The 16,700-nt window shown below is 40.6% G+C and overlaps 1 protein-coding gene across 1 annotated transcript; it reads right to left on the bottom strand.

Moving 5' to 3' along the window:
- Positions 1 to 7,280: 7,280 nt before the first annotated feature.
- On the bottom strand, positions 7,281 to 15,155 carry AGTRAP (angiotensin II receptor associated protein). Its single transcript, XM_075278538.1, has 5 exons — positions 14,972 to 15,155; positions 11,786 to 11,820; positions 11,111 to 11,225; positions 10,811 to 11,027; positions 7,281 to 8,666 (listed from the first exon to the last, which is right to left on the bottom strand). Exons 1-5 carry the CDS (start codon positions 14,996 to 14,998, stop codon positions 8,572 to 8,574), a joined length of 489 nt encoding a protein of 162 aa, XP_075134639.1. The 5' UTR covers positions 14,999 to 15,155; the 3' UTR covers positions 7,281 to 8,571.
- Between the last annotated feature and the right edge of the window lie 1,545 nt (positions 15,156 to 16,700).

The raw sequence follows: 16,700 nt of genomic DNA, 5'->3' as shown, positions 1-16,700 counted from the left end.
GCTCACAATGTACATTTTTCCCTATCAGTATGTCTTTTTGGAATATGGGATGGAAATCCATTCAAACACGGGGAGAACACCAGGACTCCAGCGCTGCAAGGCTGCAGTGCTAACCACTGAGCCACCGTGTGGCCCCCGTTAAAGGGGTATTCCTATCTTAATTTAGCATACAGATCTGTTCGGGTCTAATCACTTAGACCTGCAACAATTAGAACAGGGGAGCTTAGCCACCATGCTGAATGAAGCGCTGGTTGGACAGTTTTGCGTGTTGCTTCATTCATTTTAATGGGAATGATGGGCAGCCAAAGTACGGAAAAAGCATCAAACTTCTTAAACTGCACTAGATTCATGAAAAATGGATAAGCACACAGATGGCATTTGTGTTCTCTGTGATATTCGCACACCTTACGCCTGGTTCACATCTGCGTTCGGGTTTCTGTCTAGGAAATCCGCTTGGGGAACCCCTGAAAGGAAACCTATATCCATTAAAAAGTGTTGACCTTCAGGAAACCTGCGAACCCCATAGACTATAATGGGATCTGTGTGGTTTCCACATGAAACATGCATAGAGAAAAGAGCTGCTTGCAGGACTTTTCTCTCCGCATGTTTCATGCGGAAACCACACGGACCCCATTATAGTCTATGGGGTCCATGGGTATGGGAGAACCTATACGCTTTTTAATGCGTATAGGTTAGGGGACTCCCTGAACGGAAAGCCGAACGCAGAAGTGACTAGGGCATTAGAATTCAACTTAGAATGTGTGGTGTCTGCAGAGACAATGGACAGCACATGGGCTGAGATTCACCCAAATGTGAATAAGATCTAAGGTCTCGTTCACATCTGCATTGGTAATCTGTTTGGGGGAGTCCACATGGGGACCCCCTGAACGGAATACCAAACGCATTGGCAAGCGGTGAGCAATGAAAATCATGGACTCCATGGACTATAATGGGGTCCAGGTGCTCTCCGCACAGTGTCCGCACGGAACATGTGGAAAGAAAGGTAGATCGTGATCTACTTCCCTGTCCGCATGATTCATGCGGGTAACACGTGAAAAGCACACCGACCCCATTATTGTCTATGGGGTCCATGTTCTTTCACTGCACACCGCTTGCCCCTCCGTTCGGGGGTCCCCAATTGCAGATGTGAACTAAGGGTAAGGCTGCTTTCACTCTAAGGGTGCATTCAGACTACGTAACGCCGGGCGTGTATGAGAGCCGTACACGCCGGCATTACGGCAGACTGCCGAACACTTCCCATTCACTTCAATGGGAGCGCTCGTAAACGCCGCTGTTACGAGCGCTCCCATTGAAGTGAATGGGAAGTGTTCGGCAGTCTGCCGTAATGCCGGCGTGTACGGCTCTCATACACGCCCGGCGTTACGTAGTCTGAATGCACCCTAACTGAGCCTTGGATGTAAGATATATATACAGTCCTATGAAAAAGTTTGGGCACCCCTATTAATCTTAATCATTTTTAGTTCTAAATATTTTGGTGTTTGCAACAGCCATTTCAGTTTGATATATCTAATAACTGATGGACACAGTAATATTTCAGGATTGAAATGAGGTTTATTGTACTAACAGAAAATGCGCAATATGCATTAAACCAAAATTTGACCGGTGCAAAAATATGGGCACCTCAACAGAAAAGTGACATTAATATTTAGTAGATCCTCCTTTTGCAAAGATAACAGCCTCTAGTCGCTTCCTGTAGCTTTTAATCAGTTCCTGGATCCTGGATGAAGGTATTTTGGACCATTTCTTTCTACAAAACAATTCAAGTTCAGTTAAGTTTGATGGTCGCCGAACATGGACAGCCCGCTCTCAAATGATCTGAAAACAAAGATTGTTCAACATAGTTGTTCAGGGGAAGGATACAAAACGTTGTCTCAGAGATTTAACCTGTCAGTTTCCACTGTGAGGAACATAGTAAGGAAATGGAAGACCACAGGGACAGTTCTTGTTAAGCCCAGAAGTGGCAGGCCAAGAAAAATATCAGAAAGGCAGAGAAGAAGAATGGTGAGAACAGTCAAGGACAATCCACAGACCACCTCCAAAGAGCTGCAGCATCATCTTGCTGCAGATGGTGTCACTGTGCATCGGTCAACTATACAGCGCACTTTGCACAAATAGAAGCTGTATGGGAGAGTGATGAGAAAGAAGCCGTTTCTGCACGTATGCCACAAATAGAGTTGCCTGAGGTATGAAAAAGCACATTTGGACAAGGCAGCTTCATTTTGGAAACAAAAATTGAGTTGTTTGGTTATAAAAAAAGGCGTTATGCATGGCGTCCAAAAAGAAACAGCATTCCAAGAAAAACACATGCTACCCACTGTAAAATTTGGTGGAGGTTCCATCATGCTTTGGGGCTGTGTGGCCAATGCCGGCATCGAGAATCTTGTTAAAGTTGAGGGTCGCATGGATTCCACTCAGTATCAGCAGATTCTTGAGAATAATGTTCAAGAATCAGTGACGAAGGTGAAGTTACGCCGGGGATGGATATTTCAGCAAGACAATGTTCCAAAACACCGCTCCAAATCCTCAGGCATTCATGCAGAGGAACAATTACAATGTTCTGGAATGGCCATCCCAGTCCCCAGACCTGAATATCATTGAACATCTGTGGGATGATTTGAAGCGGGCTGTCCATGCTCGGCGACCATCTAACTTAACTGAACTTGAATTGTTTGTCCAAAATACCTTTATCCAGGATCCAGGAACTGATTAAAAGCTACAGGAAGCGACTAGAGGCTGTTATCTTTGCAAAAGGAGGATCTACTAAATATTAATGTCACTTTTCTGTTGAGGTGCCCATACTTTTGCACTGGTCAAATTTTGGTTTAATGCATATTGCGCATTTTCTGTTAGTACAATAAACCTCATTTCAATCCTGAAATATTACTGTGTCCATCAGTTATTAGATATATCAAACTGAAATGGCTGTTGCAAATACCAAAATATTTAGAACTAAAAATGATTAAGATTAATAGGGGTGCCCAAACTTTTTCATAGGACTGTATATATATATATATATATATATATATATACACACATACATACATACACACACATATATGTGTGTGCCGGATTCACTGGCCTGTACATTATGTCAGGAGACTGACTCCTAACATTCTAGTTATCTGTGATGCTAGGAGTGCCTAGTCCTTAGTGTTCAGACTGGTAGATCCAGCTCACACTTGGTCCGAGTCTAAAGTCCGAGGCCTCCCAGTTTCACAGAGATGGTCAGATGAATAGTGGATTCCTCTCTATGAACTTACAATAGAGAGTACGAAAATAGGTTTGAGAACTAAATGACTAGATAACCCCCATTGATCGTGATGACATGAACATTTAGTTGTCAATATATATATGTTTTCAGCAGGAATAACAAAGGAGTGGTCCTACTCAAGGTAGTTCAGTAGCCAGATCCTATTTAAAAGGGATCAGACAATACATGTAACATGAATGTCTGGTTCAGATTTTCAGTAAAGTAGTATGAAGATTTATGGCAACAAAGTTGCTAACCTGAAGCACTGAATTTTTTATGAGGATTTTTAAAATATTTTGCTTTGAATTTGGACATGAAATATATTAATTATTTTACTGCAGGTTTATTGCAAAAAAAACAACAACAAAAAAAAGCAAAATAATAGTTTGTCTTATTTTTCCCTAATAATTATTGAAACCTTCCCATGATCCCCCAGCTGCCCCAGTCCATTGTATTCAGCACATTGGGCATGTAATGAGCAGTTTCCTCGGACGTTATGACAGCTCATGGTGAAAAGAAACCACAAGTGGCCTTATTATTTTACCTCCTGATATGAGGCAGGCTAGCATTTCCTCTAGGTCAGAATTAGTCAGAGATGTGGTAATTATCAGCCATAGACGAGCCATGCAGAATATTGATTTAGGAGTTTGGGATGAAGTATCAGGTCTCAGGTGACCTGGAAATGCTGATTTGGAATTTTTTTCCCCGGAAATTTGCTGAAATGTAAAATAATACCGTCATCAAATATTTATAGGATGAGAAAACACATATCCTATCTTGATTTTGTAGGATAACAAAATATTAGAACATTTTTTGAAATAATTTTATTTTTAATGATTTTATGTTGTAGTATTTTATTTTTTTGTATTTTTTCATATCACTTAATAAAAACGTTAAAAAAAAAAAAAAAAATATCGTCCTGTGGAAACATTTCAAGCGAATAATTCAGTATCATACTTGGTGCATTTATTATACTATGATTCAAAGCCTGTATCATGGGCTTTCCAACAATGTAATTCCTAGCTCCCCCATACCCATTCTTCCTCTACCGATGATGGGAAAGGATGAACTAGTATACTACTATAAAGCAGTGAATACTGGTATACAGTAGTTTGGTATTTAATACATTTGTAGTAGTACATGAGAGCCAGAAGGGAGTATATTTGATCTTTAAAGAGCATCGGTCGTCAAATCTGAAAAGCTCATTGGTAGAGATGAGCGAGTACTGTTCGGATCAGCCGATCCGAACAGCACGCTCGCATAGAAATGAATGGACGTAGCCGGCACGCGGGCGGTTAAGCGGCTGGCCGCCGTTAAAGCGGAAGTACCAGGTGCATCCATTCATTTCTATGGAGCGTGCTGTTCGGTTCGGCTGATCCGAACAGTACTCGCTCATCTCTACTCATTGGTATACCTCATATGAAAGGAACTGTCATCCTGGGTATTTTGGTTATGCAAAGCTGTTCAGCTGTTCCCAAATACACAGTCCAGTCATATGAATATGACCACCGCCTACTTTTGACGTCAACGTTAAATTACCAATAGCAGAAGCCACGTATCATCAGCCATCTGGGCGCACTCATCATTGTGGAAGGCATGATGGATCAACACAAGTACGCATCTATCCTTGCAGATCATGTTCACCCCTACATGTGAATTGTTTTTCCTCAGGATGATGGCATCTACCAGCAGGACAATGCGACATGTCATAAAGCTCAAAGGTACATGTGTGGCTCGAGGAGCACCAGGATGAGTTCACCGTACTGCCTTAGCTAGCAAATTCCCCGGACTTGAACCCAATCGAGAATCTGTGGGACCACCTCAATCGGGTTGTTTGCGCCATGGATGCTCAACCGCGTAACCTAGCGCAGCTGGCCATGGCACTGGAGTCGACATGGCTCAACATCTCAGTTAACATCACCACAACATCCCCTCTCTTCCTGCACGTCTCACAGCGGTTCGCTCTGCCAAAGGTGGTTATTCTGGATTTTGACAGGTGGTCACATTAATGTGACTGGAGTGTGTATAACCCTGTTGGTGTTTATGTAAATTAGCATCTATTCGCCCAGTGGATGGTAGCACTTCATGGCTTACAGCACACAGAGACCCCGCCTCGATAGTAACCACCCACTTAGCTAATATATCCTACTCGCATAAACCTTAACAGGGCTTACATCTTTCAAACTGCCCTGTGTGATTCAGATCACGGTCCGATGCTGAACTGCATCAGCAATGTCCTAACACTACGGCACATGGGACCCAAACAAGAGATATTATAAAGTGAACAAGTTACTAATTACTATCAGTCCAAAGACAGATTATTTTTTTATGTTGTCACATTATGTATCCAGCATCAGATACCCTAGCATTAAAAAAAAAAAAAAGTCTAGAAATCATGACTCGAGATGAGCGAGTACTGTTCGGATCAGCCGATCCGAACAGCACGCTCACATAGAAATGAATGGACGTAGCCAGCACGCGGGGGGTTAAGCGGCCGGCCGCCGTCAAAGCGGAAGTACCAGGTGCATCCATTCATTTCTATGGAGCGTGCTGTTCGGATTGGCTGATCCGAACAGTGTTCACTCATCTCTAATCATGACCATTACAAAACTGCAGAATAGAGGATCTTCATATCTAATTATTATTATCCGGCAGCCGAATTTTCCTACATATATAACCCGGCCTTATTTTCTCTTAACCCATACTTACAGGGAGCATCAACATAGCACCAATATTGACTTCACTCAATTTTATAAATATTTCCATGTTAATATTTTCCTTTTCAGAATAATTTTATTGATTTGCTTCCAAAGGCACAGAATATATTATATACATATAAACATATGGATGTTATACAAAGGAAGACAGTATTCAGAAGCAAATATTTACAAGCGACTAGGAAATCCAGCCATAGACATAACAATATTCCATGAGATCATAAGTAACAGAGAGATGTATGTGTATGTAGCCAACTAAACTTTTAGATTTTTCATAAATCCATAGTTCAGGTGAAGATAAACTTTTTTTTTTTTTAACATACTTTATACATGAAAAGCCCATGTTTCTTCAGTTATTTGCCCCTTTCAGTCACTGATCAGATCTGTACAATAGATCTCCATGAAGAAGGAAGGGGAGGAAAAGGAGAGCGCCGTTCATTTTTTTCACGACACAGCTGTATTGTCAAGAATTAGTATCCAGCTGTCTATTGACAGAAATGGCTCATTTAATGCTGTAGACGGCCTCATTTCTCCTTCTTCCCCTCTCCCCTCTCCATAGAGCCCATTGTAAATGGAGACTGTTTGTGTATGGAATATGGATTGAAGTCAGATAAATACTTAAAGGGGCTCTATCAGCAAAATCATGCTGATAAGAGCCCCACATATGCGTGAATAGCCTTTAAAGAGGCTATTCAGGCACCGTAAATGTTATATTAAACTACCCCCCTGTTTTAAAATAAAACCCTAAAACAGAATGTGATAAACTTACCGAACGTGCACGGGGGGGCGGGCATTCAGGGTCCGACGTCTTCTTCATCCACGCCTCCTCTTCCTCCGATGTCCTCGGGTCCCGTCTTCCTCCGGCGCTCGCAAACTGACATTTGCTTAAAAAAAAATGGCCTGGACGCATGTGCAGTAGCATGCTGCTTCTACTACGGCTACTGCGCATGCGCCCAGGCCATTTTTTTTTTAAGCAAATGTCAGTTTGCGAGCGCCGGAGGAAGACGGGACCCGAGGACATCGGAGGAAGAGGAGGCGTGGATGAAGAAGACGTCGGACCCTGAATGCCCGCCCCCCATGCATGTTCGGTAAGTTTATCACATTCTGTTTTAGGGTTTTATTTTAAAACAGGGGGGTAGTTTAATATAACATTTACGGTGCCTGAATAGCCTTTTTAAAGGCTATTCACGCATATGTGGGGCTCTTATCAGCATGATTTTGCTGATAGAGCCCCTTTAAAAGACACAGGCACTGTTCTTAGATGAAGTATAATGCAATATCAGTTCCCTTCACTTGCATAACTGATTTATGAAAAAATAAAGAAATCACAGACGTTTTAATGAATAGTTTGTACAGATGACAAATTTTGTAGCTGATGGTCACTATACATTGATAAATGTGGTAATATGTATGGAACTGTACTATGAGAACTGTGGTTAGCCACTGACTGCTATATTGTGTAGAAAATTGTTAAGTCCTTGGCATTTGAAGGCACAGCAAGGTGACAGATAAGCAATTTACATTCCCTGAAAAGTCAACCATAAGATTATAATGAGGTCCAGTAATGCACCTATGGTCTACATAGAGGGGGGCAGCCATTTTGTTAACATCACACAACAAGGAGAACATTTCTAAACTGATAAAGGCAGCTTCTGGACACATTTCATTAAATGAACTAGATTGTATAGTTTTCAGCTATGTAAATGGCATTTCTCATTTGTGTCTGGAATGGGGTGTGAGAAAGTTGTTTTTCACATAATTCTGGACTTCTTTAGTAGTGTGCACTCCTTGAGGGATAATATACCAAGCTAGTTGGCATGTCTGCATTCAACTTGAGTCATCCCCTTTAGGCCTGTTGACTTGAAGTTATTTGGCTGCCTCAAGTACGTGATGGAATGTTTTTATATCTCATGAATCCACCCAATGGTGTGTAATATGTTGCACAATTTGTTAAAAGAATCTGCATTTTAGTTCACAAAAACCTAACATTAAGCAGGCTGTCAGGTCTTTCTGGAATCAAGTAAATCGATAATGGACAGAGGTCACTTTTATGGCTCTAAAGAACAAAAAATAAAAAGCATATGACATATGTAATGTTTATAGGGAACCACCAGTGGTCCCCACAAAAGAGTTGTAGTCTACAGTAAATCATGAAAATTCAAGTCGTGTTGGGTGCTAAGGACAATATGACCGTAACTCAAAATATTTCTTGCCTTTTACATAAATTACAAAGTTAATTTAGTAAAATGCAAACAGACTAGTGAGTGGGGGTTTGGGTTATGAAGGTCTCACAGTATTTACTAGAACTCCTTTAGGCCTTAGAAATCTATAGCAGCCATCTTTTCTGTAGACTGACATGCGCACAGGACAATTTGCCACTGATTTCACAGTAGTTCAGATATTTTTCAGGATGTTGTTTATCAAAGGGTCTTACACTAAGTTTTTTTTCAAGAATTTTTTTTTAAGCATTCAACTCCGTATAAAAGAGAATGCATTATAGTGGTCTTCAGGCAGCAATAGCAATGGCTCCTCACCCACATATTATCTGGATGGCTGGACCTTTCTCTGACTTTGTCGGATACCTCAATAACGGGAGGGAAGTTTGTCTTGTTCAGCTGCTGTATCTGTGTGGTCAATGGTCTGATAGGTGCTTCGATCTCGTGAGACAGTGACGAAGCCTGAAATCAATAAAATGATGCAAAGTAAGTAATGCAACCAAACTGATGGAACTATACTGAGGGTGGAAGTATCTAGTTAATAAATACGGTATGTTGAGTAGCCATCAACCTGCAATGGTTGATTGGGGTTAGCATAAAGCAGAAGGATATTGGAGCTATTAGACGGTTTGTTATGGGGCCCCATTTCTTGTCTTGCTATGGGGCCGCGTGATTATTTGTTAGGCCTACGGACATAAAAACAGTTAGAGCTGACAGGACAAGTCAAATATATAAGCCCACAGAATTTATTTATGACTTGAGGGGCAGATCAGTGCAACCCTAAGACGTGTTGGGAATACCAATACAATTGGTTGACCTACTGCTGATACTTCAAAGATGGTACTAACAATGCTGCAGTAAGTTGGCCAAAGTATGAAATGGCAGTGGTACTTGGAAACACAAGTGAATAGAAGATGGGAGGCTCTGAATCTCCTACATAATGCATTAGGCCTCACTGGGACTACTGCATTTAGAGACCTCAGCCATCACCAGAAAGGTAGACAGTAAAGCCTTATATGTAAAACTTACCAGAAAAGATGTAAGTGAATTAGATTGTTTGGCCTGGGGGAAAGAAAGGAAAGAGGACGACAAGACTTTAAAGTGGAGAGTATGAAGCTCCAGTCACTTCCACCATTTTTCACGTGCTAAGTGCAAATGGTATTTCATCAGGCATGTTCTCCCAGAATCTAGCACCCAATATGCCAAATATATGCGCATGTGTCTGTTTCTGTCTGGATAGCCTATCCATTGAACTGATCTCTGGTGGCCAAAGATAGCTTGTGCAGAATTAGAGAAAATTAATTCTTCCAAAAACAGTGCTACACCTGTCCACAGGTTGTGTTTAGTACTGCAGTTCAGCCCATTTAACTTGGACTTGTGCCGCAATACTTGACACACCCTTTGGTGAGGTGCTGCAGTTTCTAATTCTGTTACAACCCCTTCACTTTCTATTTGTTGTGTTATCTTATAAGGCCCCCAACATTACAGGGTTTTACAGATAGGAAATCCTCTTTAATATTTGAGTGTGACTTTAGGGGTACAAACGTATTACAAGAAGGTTACACTCTTCCGTGTTTACTGAAGCTGTTGTAATAAGAGAGGTAGAACATTAGCGTGTAATCTTGTCCTAAGCTTTTTAGATCTAAACTACCGCCCATGAATTTTTCACCAACAGGTAAGTAGAGATCACTGGTGCTTGTGTGATGTGATGACAGATAAGACAAAAGACTTGGGTACACGGCAGAGAAGTAAAAACATTAAAGGGTAGGTGGATTGTCACTAACAGAGGAATCCGCAAGCTAGAATCGACTAGTCACAGAGATCTACAGCCCCGTCATTCTAGCAATTGGTAAAGGTTCCAGTTCAAAGATCTCTTCTCAAAGTCAGAAGATACAATAAGGAGATTTGTCAGAAGAACCAAAGCCTAAGGCCACACTACTGAAAGATCTGGCGGTCTAAAGGTCTTCTCCGGATTACTGGCATATATATATATAAAAGTGACAACACTATACAGAACAGAAATCATAGGTGGACACAATTGCAAATCTCTTAGCAGTGTATACTCAGGTTTTGTGCCTGTAAATTCAAGCAATTGTATCCTATGATGCTAGGAGTCCCTGTATTCCTGCAAAATAGTGATTCTACTACGAGATAGTAGAGGTTCCTAGCATTATAGATAACTGTAATGCTACGAGTCAGGCTTCACACATAGTGTTCAGGTGGGTAAATCTGGCACACATGGACTGAGTTTCACTGCTGAAACAAACAAAAAATAAAAAATATCCAAATTTGCAAAGGGCCATTTTACTTGCTTCCATTTCGAGGATGCAATCCATCCTGATCATGTGGCTGACGCAGACTCGCAACAGCGTGGTATAAATCTCTTTAAAAAAAAGCCATAACAAGCCCTGGTTCTCAGTGTAAGCTATACATCACTAGGACACATATAAGTAAGAATATTTCTATTTGCAGACAGTAAGTACAGATCCTGAAAATGGAGACAAATTAAAACACAAAGTGTAATACAAAGTTAATATTCATAAACCAGAAAACCCCTATGATTGCAAAAAAACAAACAAAACACAAATATGAAACAAAACACTTACCTAAACTGATGTTACATTCACCCCCTCGTTCTAGATACATATGATAAATGAAGAAGCAAGACAAGGGCTTGAGTATTAGGTTTAAGATAGCCATTCCGCCACTGAATCGAAATAGGTCCCGCTGAAGTGACTTTTCAGAAATTTGTTCTGCGCTGGCATAAAACAGGGCGAGGAGGAGGATATCTAATACAATGGTGATCACTAGTCCAATCATAAACTGCAAAAACAGCATTGACTAGTCAGTATCAGGGAGCAGTGAACACGCTGGATGTCTTACATTACACTTTATTTTGATCTTACCATAAATATGGCATCCACAGAATCCCTTTGTGCAACAGCCCAGACACCCATAGCCAAGACTGATAAGTTTGACAAATAATAAGCATTGGGCAGCCAACTAGGGAATATACATGCACTGCAAGACATGGGCACAAGATTGTTAGGAAATAGGCAGAAAAATTGCAGCATTGGTGCCCCCTTTCTCTTAAAATGACAGCAGACAAGGTCCAGAAGTATTGGAGAATGTAAAACATATATTCATTGGTCTGAAATGCAAGGCATAGAGTGTTTTCATCAGAGAATTATAGACACAAAATGGTTGCTATGGGCATTGCCACCATATTCGCTTATTGCACTATTACATCAACCATGTTGTTTATCCAAATCTCTTTACTGGATTTTGACCTCTGGGTGTAAACAAAAAAGTTCCCATTCATTGACAGGAAGCAGAGATCTTCTACACTACTATTGGCCTGCATACAACACTGGACCATAACCTTATTTAAAGGACCATGCCAGGCAATACACTGTGTTATGCCTAGTACAATTGTGCACAGGCAAGTGGCCTGTCCATGTGCACCCACTTTTTGCAAAGTTGTGAAAGCGGTGTAAACATACCACATGCAACTATTATAGTGATGCAGATTGTTAGTTCTTGCATCACGGAGGTCATAGATATGCTGAATGAATACTTACAAAATGGTCAACAGCCAGTGCACAAAGACAATCGCCTGAAAGACAAGAGGGAAATAGATACTTAAGAGACAAAGAAATAAAAAAAATATTTTTTTTATTTATTTGAACTATTTATTCTGTTACTTTATTAATTTTGCTTATTTTATTTATGTTTAACCATTAATGTAACTCCAGCTTAGAAGCTTTCACTGGTGTAAAATACATCTCCCGTCTGATCAATGGCTCAGGATACTAACCCTGTCCCTCCTACTTTACACTGCAGCTCTGCTTGTTCGGATTGGCTGCTGGACAAGTGCACATAAAGAAGATTATAAAATACTCTGAGAGATGTGTTGACAATAAAGTGCTATACACTTGACAATAAAGTGCCATTTCTCTATAGTGGTTATTAAAGCACTGGCACTTTTACGAGCCTTTGAATTGTAAGCTCCTGCGTCACAACAGTGTGCAGTTATCTCTTCCTGGCATGTGTGGTGTAAGGTGACACTGAGACATACATCAGTGACTGCAACAATCATGTGGAAACTTTACAAACAGCAGCATTTTTTTTTTTCTGGCAGTTTTTTCCTATAATAAAATCAGTGGAAAGATTCCTGAAAAACAGAAAAGAAAACACGAAAAACCTTGCTATGTGTGTAAGGTTATTCACAATTTCTTAGTGAATATCCTGTAACATCTAGCTGCAACAATTTTAACAGAGTTTTTCGCAGTAAAAAATTCTTCTATCAAACCACCTAAAGGCATTTTCCAGGTTGAAGATACTGATGTGCTATCATTGGGATAGGTATAATCAATATCAGATCACAGAGATCCAGCAACGACCAGCGGTTCAAAGCAGCTGCCAACGCCAGAACATACACAGAGAAGAGTGTGTGGATGATAAGTGTTAAAATATGTATGGAAAATCTGCAGGACTTTTGCTATGTGTGAACACATCTGACAAGTGGAGCTCTGACCATAAAGACCTTGCCCATCAATGTCTATGTCCTATTATGTCATAAACTTCTCTTATGTGAAAACTCTTTCAATGAATTGTGCAGTGTTGCAGCGGGGGTGCATAGTCGGACATCCTGCATAGTGACTAGGCTATCGTTATGTCTCAACTAGTACTGGGTTGTGCAAAAGTTGTCAGTTTTATTTCCTGTAACATTATGTTTAGGGAAGTAAGAGAAGCACAAAGGTCCCAGTATAAAGAAATATCCCAGGCAGCGTGGGTGCAATATGGTAGTAAATAACTCAGGACAGGAACAGTCTTCACTGATCTCTGTCTTGTTTATAAAGAACTATTAAAAATTGAAAGTAACTGTAAAGTACTATAAAGTACTTATAATAGCACAGCAGCGTTATAAGTATCAATCACACATACAGATGAGAACCAGAAACATTGACAACACTGCAGATATGTGACATAAAATGATGACAGGGAGGCAAGAAGGTCTCTGCACCCACTGCCAGTCATTCCATTGCAAAACACTTAAAAAAAAAATAAAATTGGCAGATGACACAAAATAATAGGCTGTACATTTCATAGCACTTTACAATCGGAGGAAGCAGAAATTATATAATACAAAAACATCTTATTTTCTTTAAGCTTGCCAAATTGTTGCTAAGCCATTCACCAAAATGCTGGGGAAATTACAGTCAAGTTGACACTTTAGACTCAATATATTTCGAGCATTTCGCTTTTACTCCCAATGTGGACTAACTTTTCTAAACTGCTGCACAAAGTTACAAAAATACATGTAAGGCCTGGTTCACATCTATGCTTGGGTTTCCATTCGGGGAGTACTTTTGGGGACTTCCCGAATGGAAACCTAATCCACATAAAAAAAGGGGTTACCTTAGGAAACCCGCATACCCCATAGACTATAATGGGGTCTGTGTGGATTCCGTATGAAAAATGCGGACAGAAAAGTGCTTGGACTTTTCTATTCATAACAATAATTCCTATTATTATGAATATATACTGTACTTGCACTCAACCACAATAAAGGGAAAAAAATGTCTTCAAAACTGGGATTAAAGAACTTTAAAATAAACCACCCTCGTACATATATCATTCTGTACAGATGAAAGAGTATGGATATACATAAACATCCAGCAGTGATTCTGTACCCGTCTACCATTCCCCTCCCTCCCTAGTTTCTCACCTGTGACTTTTTGCAATTTTTTTCCCCCTTAGTTTTAGTTAGTTTTTGTTTTATTGTATGTATTATTACTACTAGACACCAACAATCATTTTCCTTCTGAAACTACATGTAAACATTATGGTGAACTTCTCAATACTATATCAATAAAAACTATTGAAACAGAAAAACATCTTATCCTATAATAGAGAGATCCTGACCATACACACGGGCAGTGGGCAGAACAGATTGTTACATCTAGTCTAGTGGTACATTAGAATTTCTGAAGATTCTTATCAATGAAATGCGCAAAATCAATAAAAAAATATACAGAGGAACTCCATTAATCTGGTTTCTGATTATATAGAGATGTTTAGGATGTGAAGTCCTAACCTAAAAGCAAACTTTATTTTCCATGACTGCCTGCCAATCCTCAATACTTCATACTCCACAATTAATAAAAATTTTAATATAAGGTAGCAAAAAGCTTTTTTCAACAATCTAAAAAAAACCAAAACATTTTATACACATAAATCTGTTGTACCCATGCATAAAGCCGAAGTATTTCACTGTCCCTATGGGACTTCAGATAGTACAAGTACATAACAAAGTGGGCGCTAAAGTTTGACATGTGTTATCTTTCCAAATCTGCAAACCGTGATAGACATGATTTCCATCACCTTATTTTGACAGCTATGGTGGACATTTAACCCTGACAGCTAGCGTCATCATGTGACCATCCGCACCAAAGTTTTGCGTATCAAGTCTCACCACCGAAGTTTGTCACATGACTCACCTACAGCTTACATTTTATTTAATAGAATAAAAAATTGCAAAAATCTTAAAATATAAATTGTACGACAAATAGAAAATATATAGATAGACACAATATATCTCTATGGACTTGCAAAAGTGACCTCCCCCCCCCTCCAAAAAAATATACAGTATATAGTATGGATATACAATAGTATAAAGTGCATGAGGGAGCTTATAAAGTTTAGTATAGTGATGTACAGTGAGCCCTCCACAGCTATGCTCCCTCTCACTGCTCCCCGGGTACCTTGAGGTTCAGAGCCGGCACCTCCATGTCTCCGCACCCGAGCGCAATGATCAGCTGCGTCACATGACCTCGCCCTCATCCCTGCCGAAGACTTGGAGTAATGCGAAGTCACGTGGGTCACTCAGCGATCATGTGACTCGCGGGTTGTTTGCTAGGTGACGGCGTCCTGGGCAGCTGGCGGTGTGCGGGGGTCGCGGAGTCTGCAGAGCATAGTCACACCTGTATAGTTATCACTCACACCACGTACACGGTGGAAATACCAGGTTCATGACTAATACATATGCAGGACGCGGGCGTATGCAGGACTTTCCGGAGGATGGAGGAACGGGGTCCACAGGGGGAGACCCCACACATATACTGCTCTCCTATGTGCCGCCACACAGTGTAATGTCCTGCTATACCCCTCACACAGCATAATACCCCGCTATACCCCTCACACAGCATAATACCCCAGATCAGCCCACACAGTATAATGCCCTGCTATACCCCTCACACAGTATAATGTGCCCAGATACCCCTCACACAGTATAGTGCCCCCAGATACCACACATTATAATGCCCCGGTATACCCCTCATAATATAATATCCCAGCTCAGCCCACACAGTATAATGCCCCCAGCTCATACACAATATAATGCCTCGGTATACCCATCACACAATATAATACCCTAGCTCAGCCCACACACAATATAATGCCCCCAGCTACCACACAATATAATGCCGTTATACCCCTCATACAATATAATACTCCAGCTCAGGGTCAACACGGTGGCTTAGTGGTTAGCACTAGAGATGAGCGAGTAGTATTCGATCAAATACCTCGCTGCCATAGGAATGCGTGTAAGCGGCCGAACACCAAGGGGTTAAGACTAGTGTGCTTAACCCCCAGGTGTTCGGCCGCTTACACATATTCCTATGACAGCAAGGTATTTAATCGAATACTACTAACTCATCTCTAGTTAGCACTATAGCCGTGCAGCGCTGGAGTCCTGGGTTCAAATCCCGCCAGGAACAACATCTGCAAGGAGTTTGTATGTTCTCCCTGTGTATACATGGATTTCCTCCCATTCTACAAAGACATATGAATAGGACAAAAAAAGAAATGTACATTGTGATCCCTATATGAAACTCACAATCTACATAAAAAAAAATACCCCAGCTCAGACCATGCACAGTGTAATTCCCCCGATACCACACAGTATAATGCCCTTTTATACCCCTCACACAATATAATACCCCAGCTCAGACTACACTCTCTCTCTCTCTCTCTCTCTCTCTCTCTCTCTCTATATATATATATCTCACACTGCTCAAATTCTATCCTACTAGTCCTATTCTATTCTTCTATCTACTAATATTCTATTCTATTCTACTAATCTTCTATCTATCTACTAATGTGAAAATTTGGATGTTTGTTCCTTGATCACACAAAAAAGGCTGAAAGGATTTGGCTGAAATTTGGCACATAGATAATTTTTAACCTCGATTAACACATAGGCAACTTTTTATCGCGGTAAATGACATGGCTTCATGACTGTTATGAATGTATGTTCACATACTATATTAAACTTCTCTTGGCAACAGGCTGATAAGGCCTGGTCTGTTATCTCTCTATGTAAACACACACCTAACCCTGAGTCCATTGTGTACATTCATTTGCATATTATCTGATCTGCTCCAGGCAGTGCTGACACACTGGATGGGAAAACACTTTTAATCTAAATTGACA

Source organism: Leptodactylus fuscus, chromosome 6 (assembly GCF_031893055.1).
Source record: "Leptodactylus fuscus isolate aLepFus1 chromosome 6, aLepFus1.hap2, whole genome shotgun sequence".
Classification (NCBI taxonomy): Eukaryota; Metazoa; Chordata; class Amphibia; order Anura; family Leptodactylidae; genus Leptodactylus; species Leptodactylus fuscus.
This window is presented reverse-complemented; position numbering and strand designations above follow the sequence as displayed.

Excerpts from the sequence above, each read along its gene's own strand:
- AGTRAP (XM_075278538.1), bottom strand. The coding sequence starts at position 14,998 with ATGGAGGTGCCGGCTCTGAACCTCAAG. Across the intron at positions 11,821-14,971 it reads TGCCGGCTCTGAACCTCAAG|GCGATTGTCTTTGTGCACTG; the intron begins GTACCCGGGGAG and ends CTTGTCTTTCAG. Across the intron at positions 11,226-11,785 it reads CACTGGCTGTTGACCATTTT|TGCATGTATATTCCCTAGTT; the intron begins GTAAGTATTCAT and ends CATGTCTTGCAG.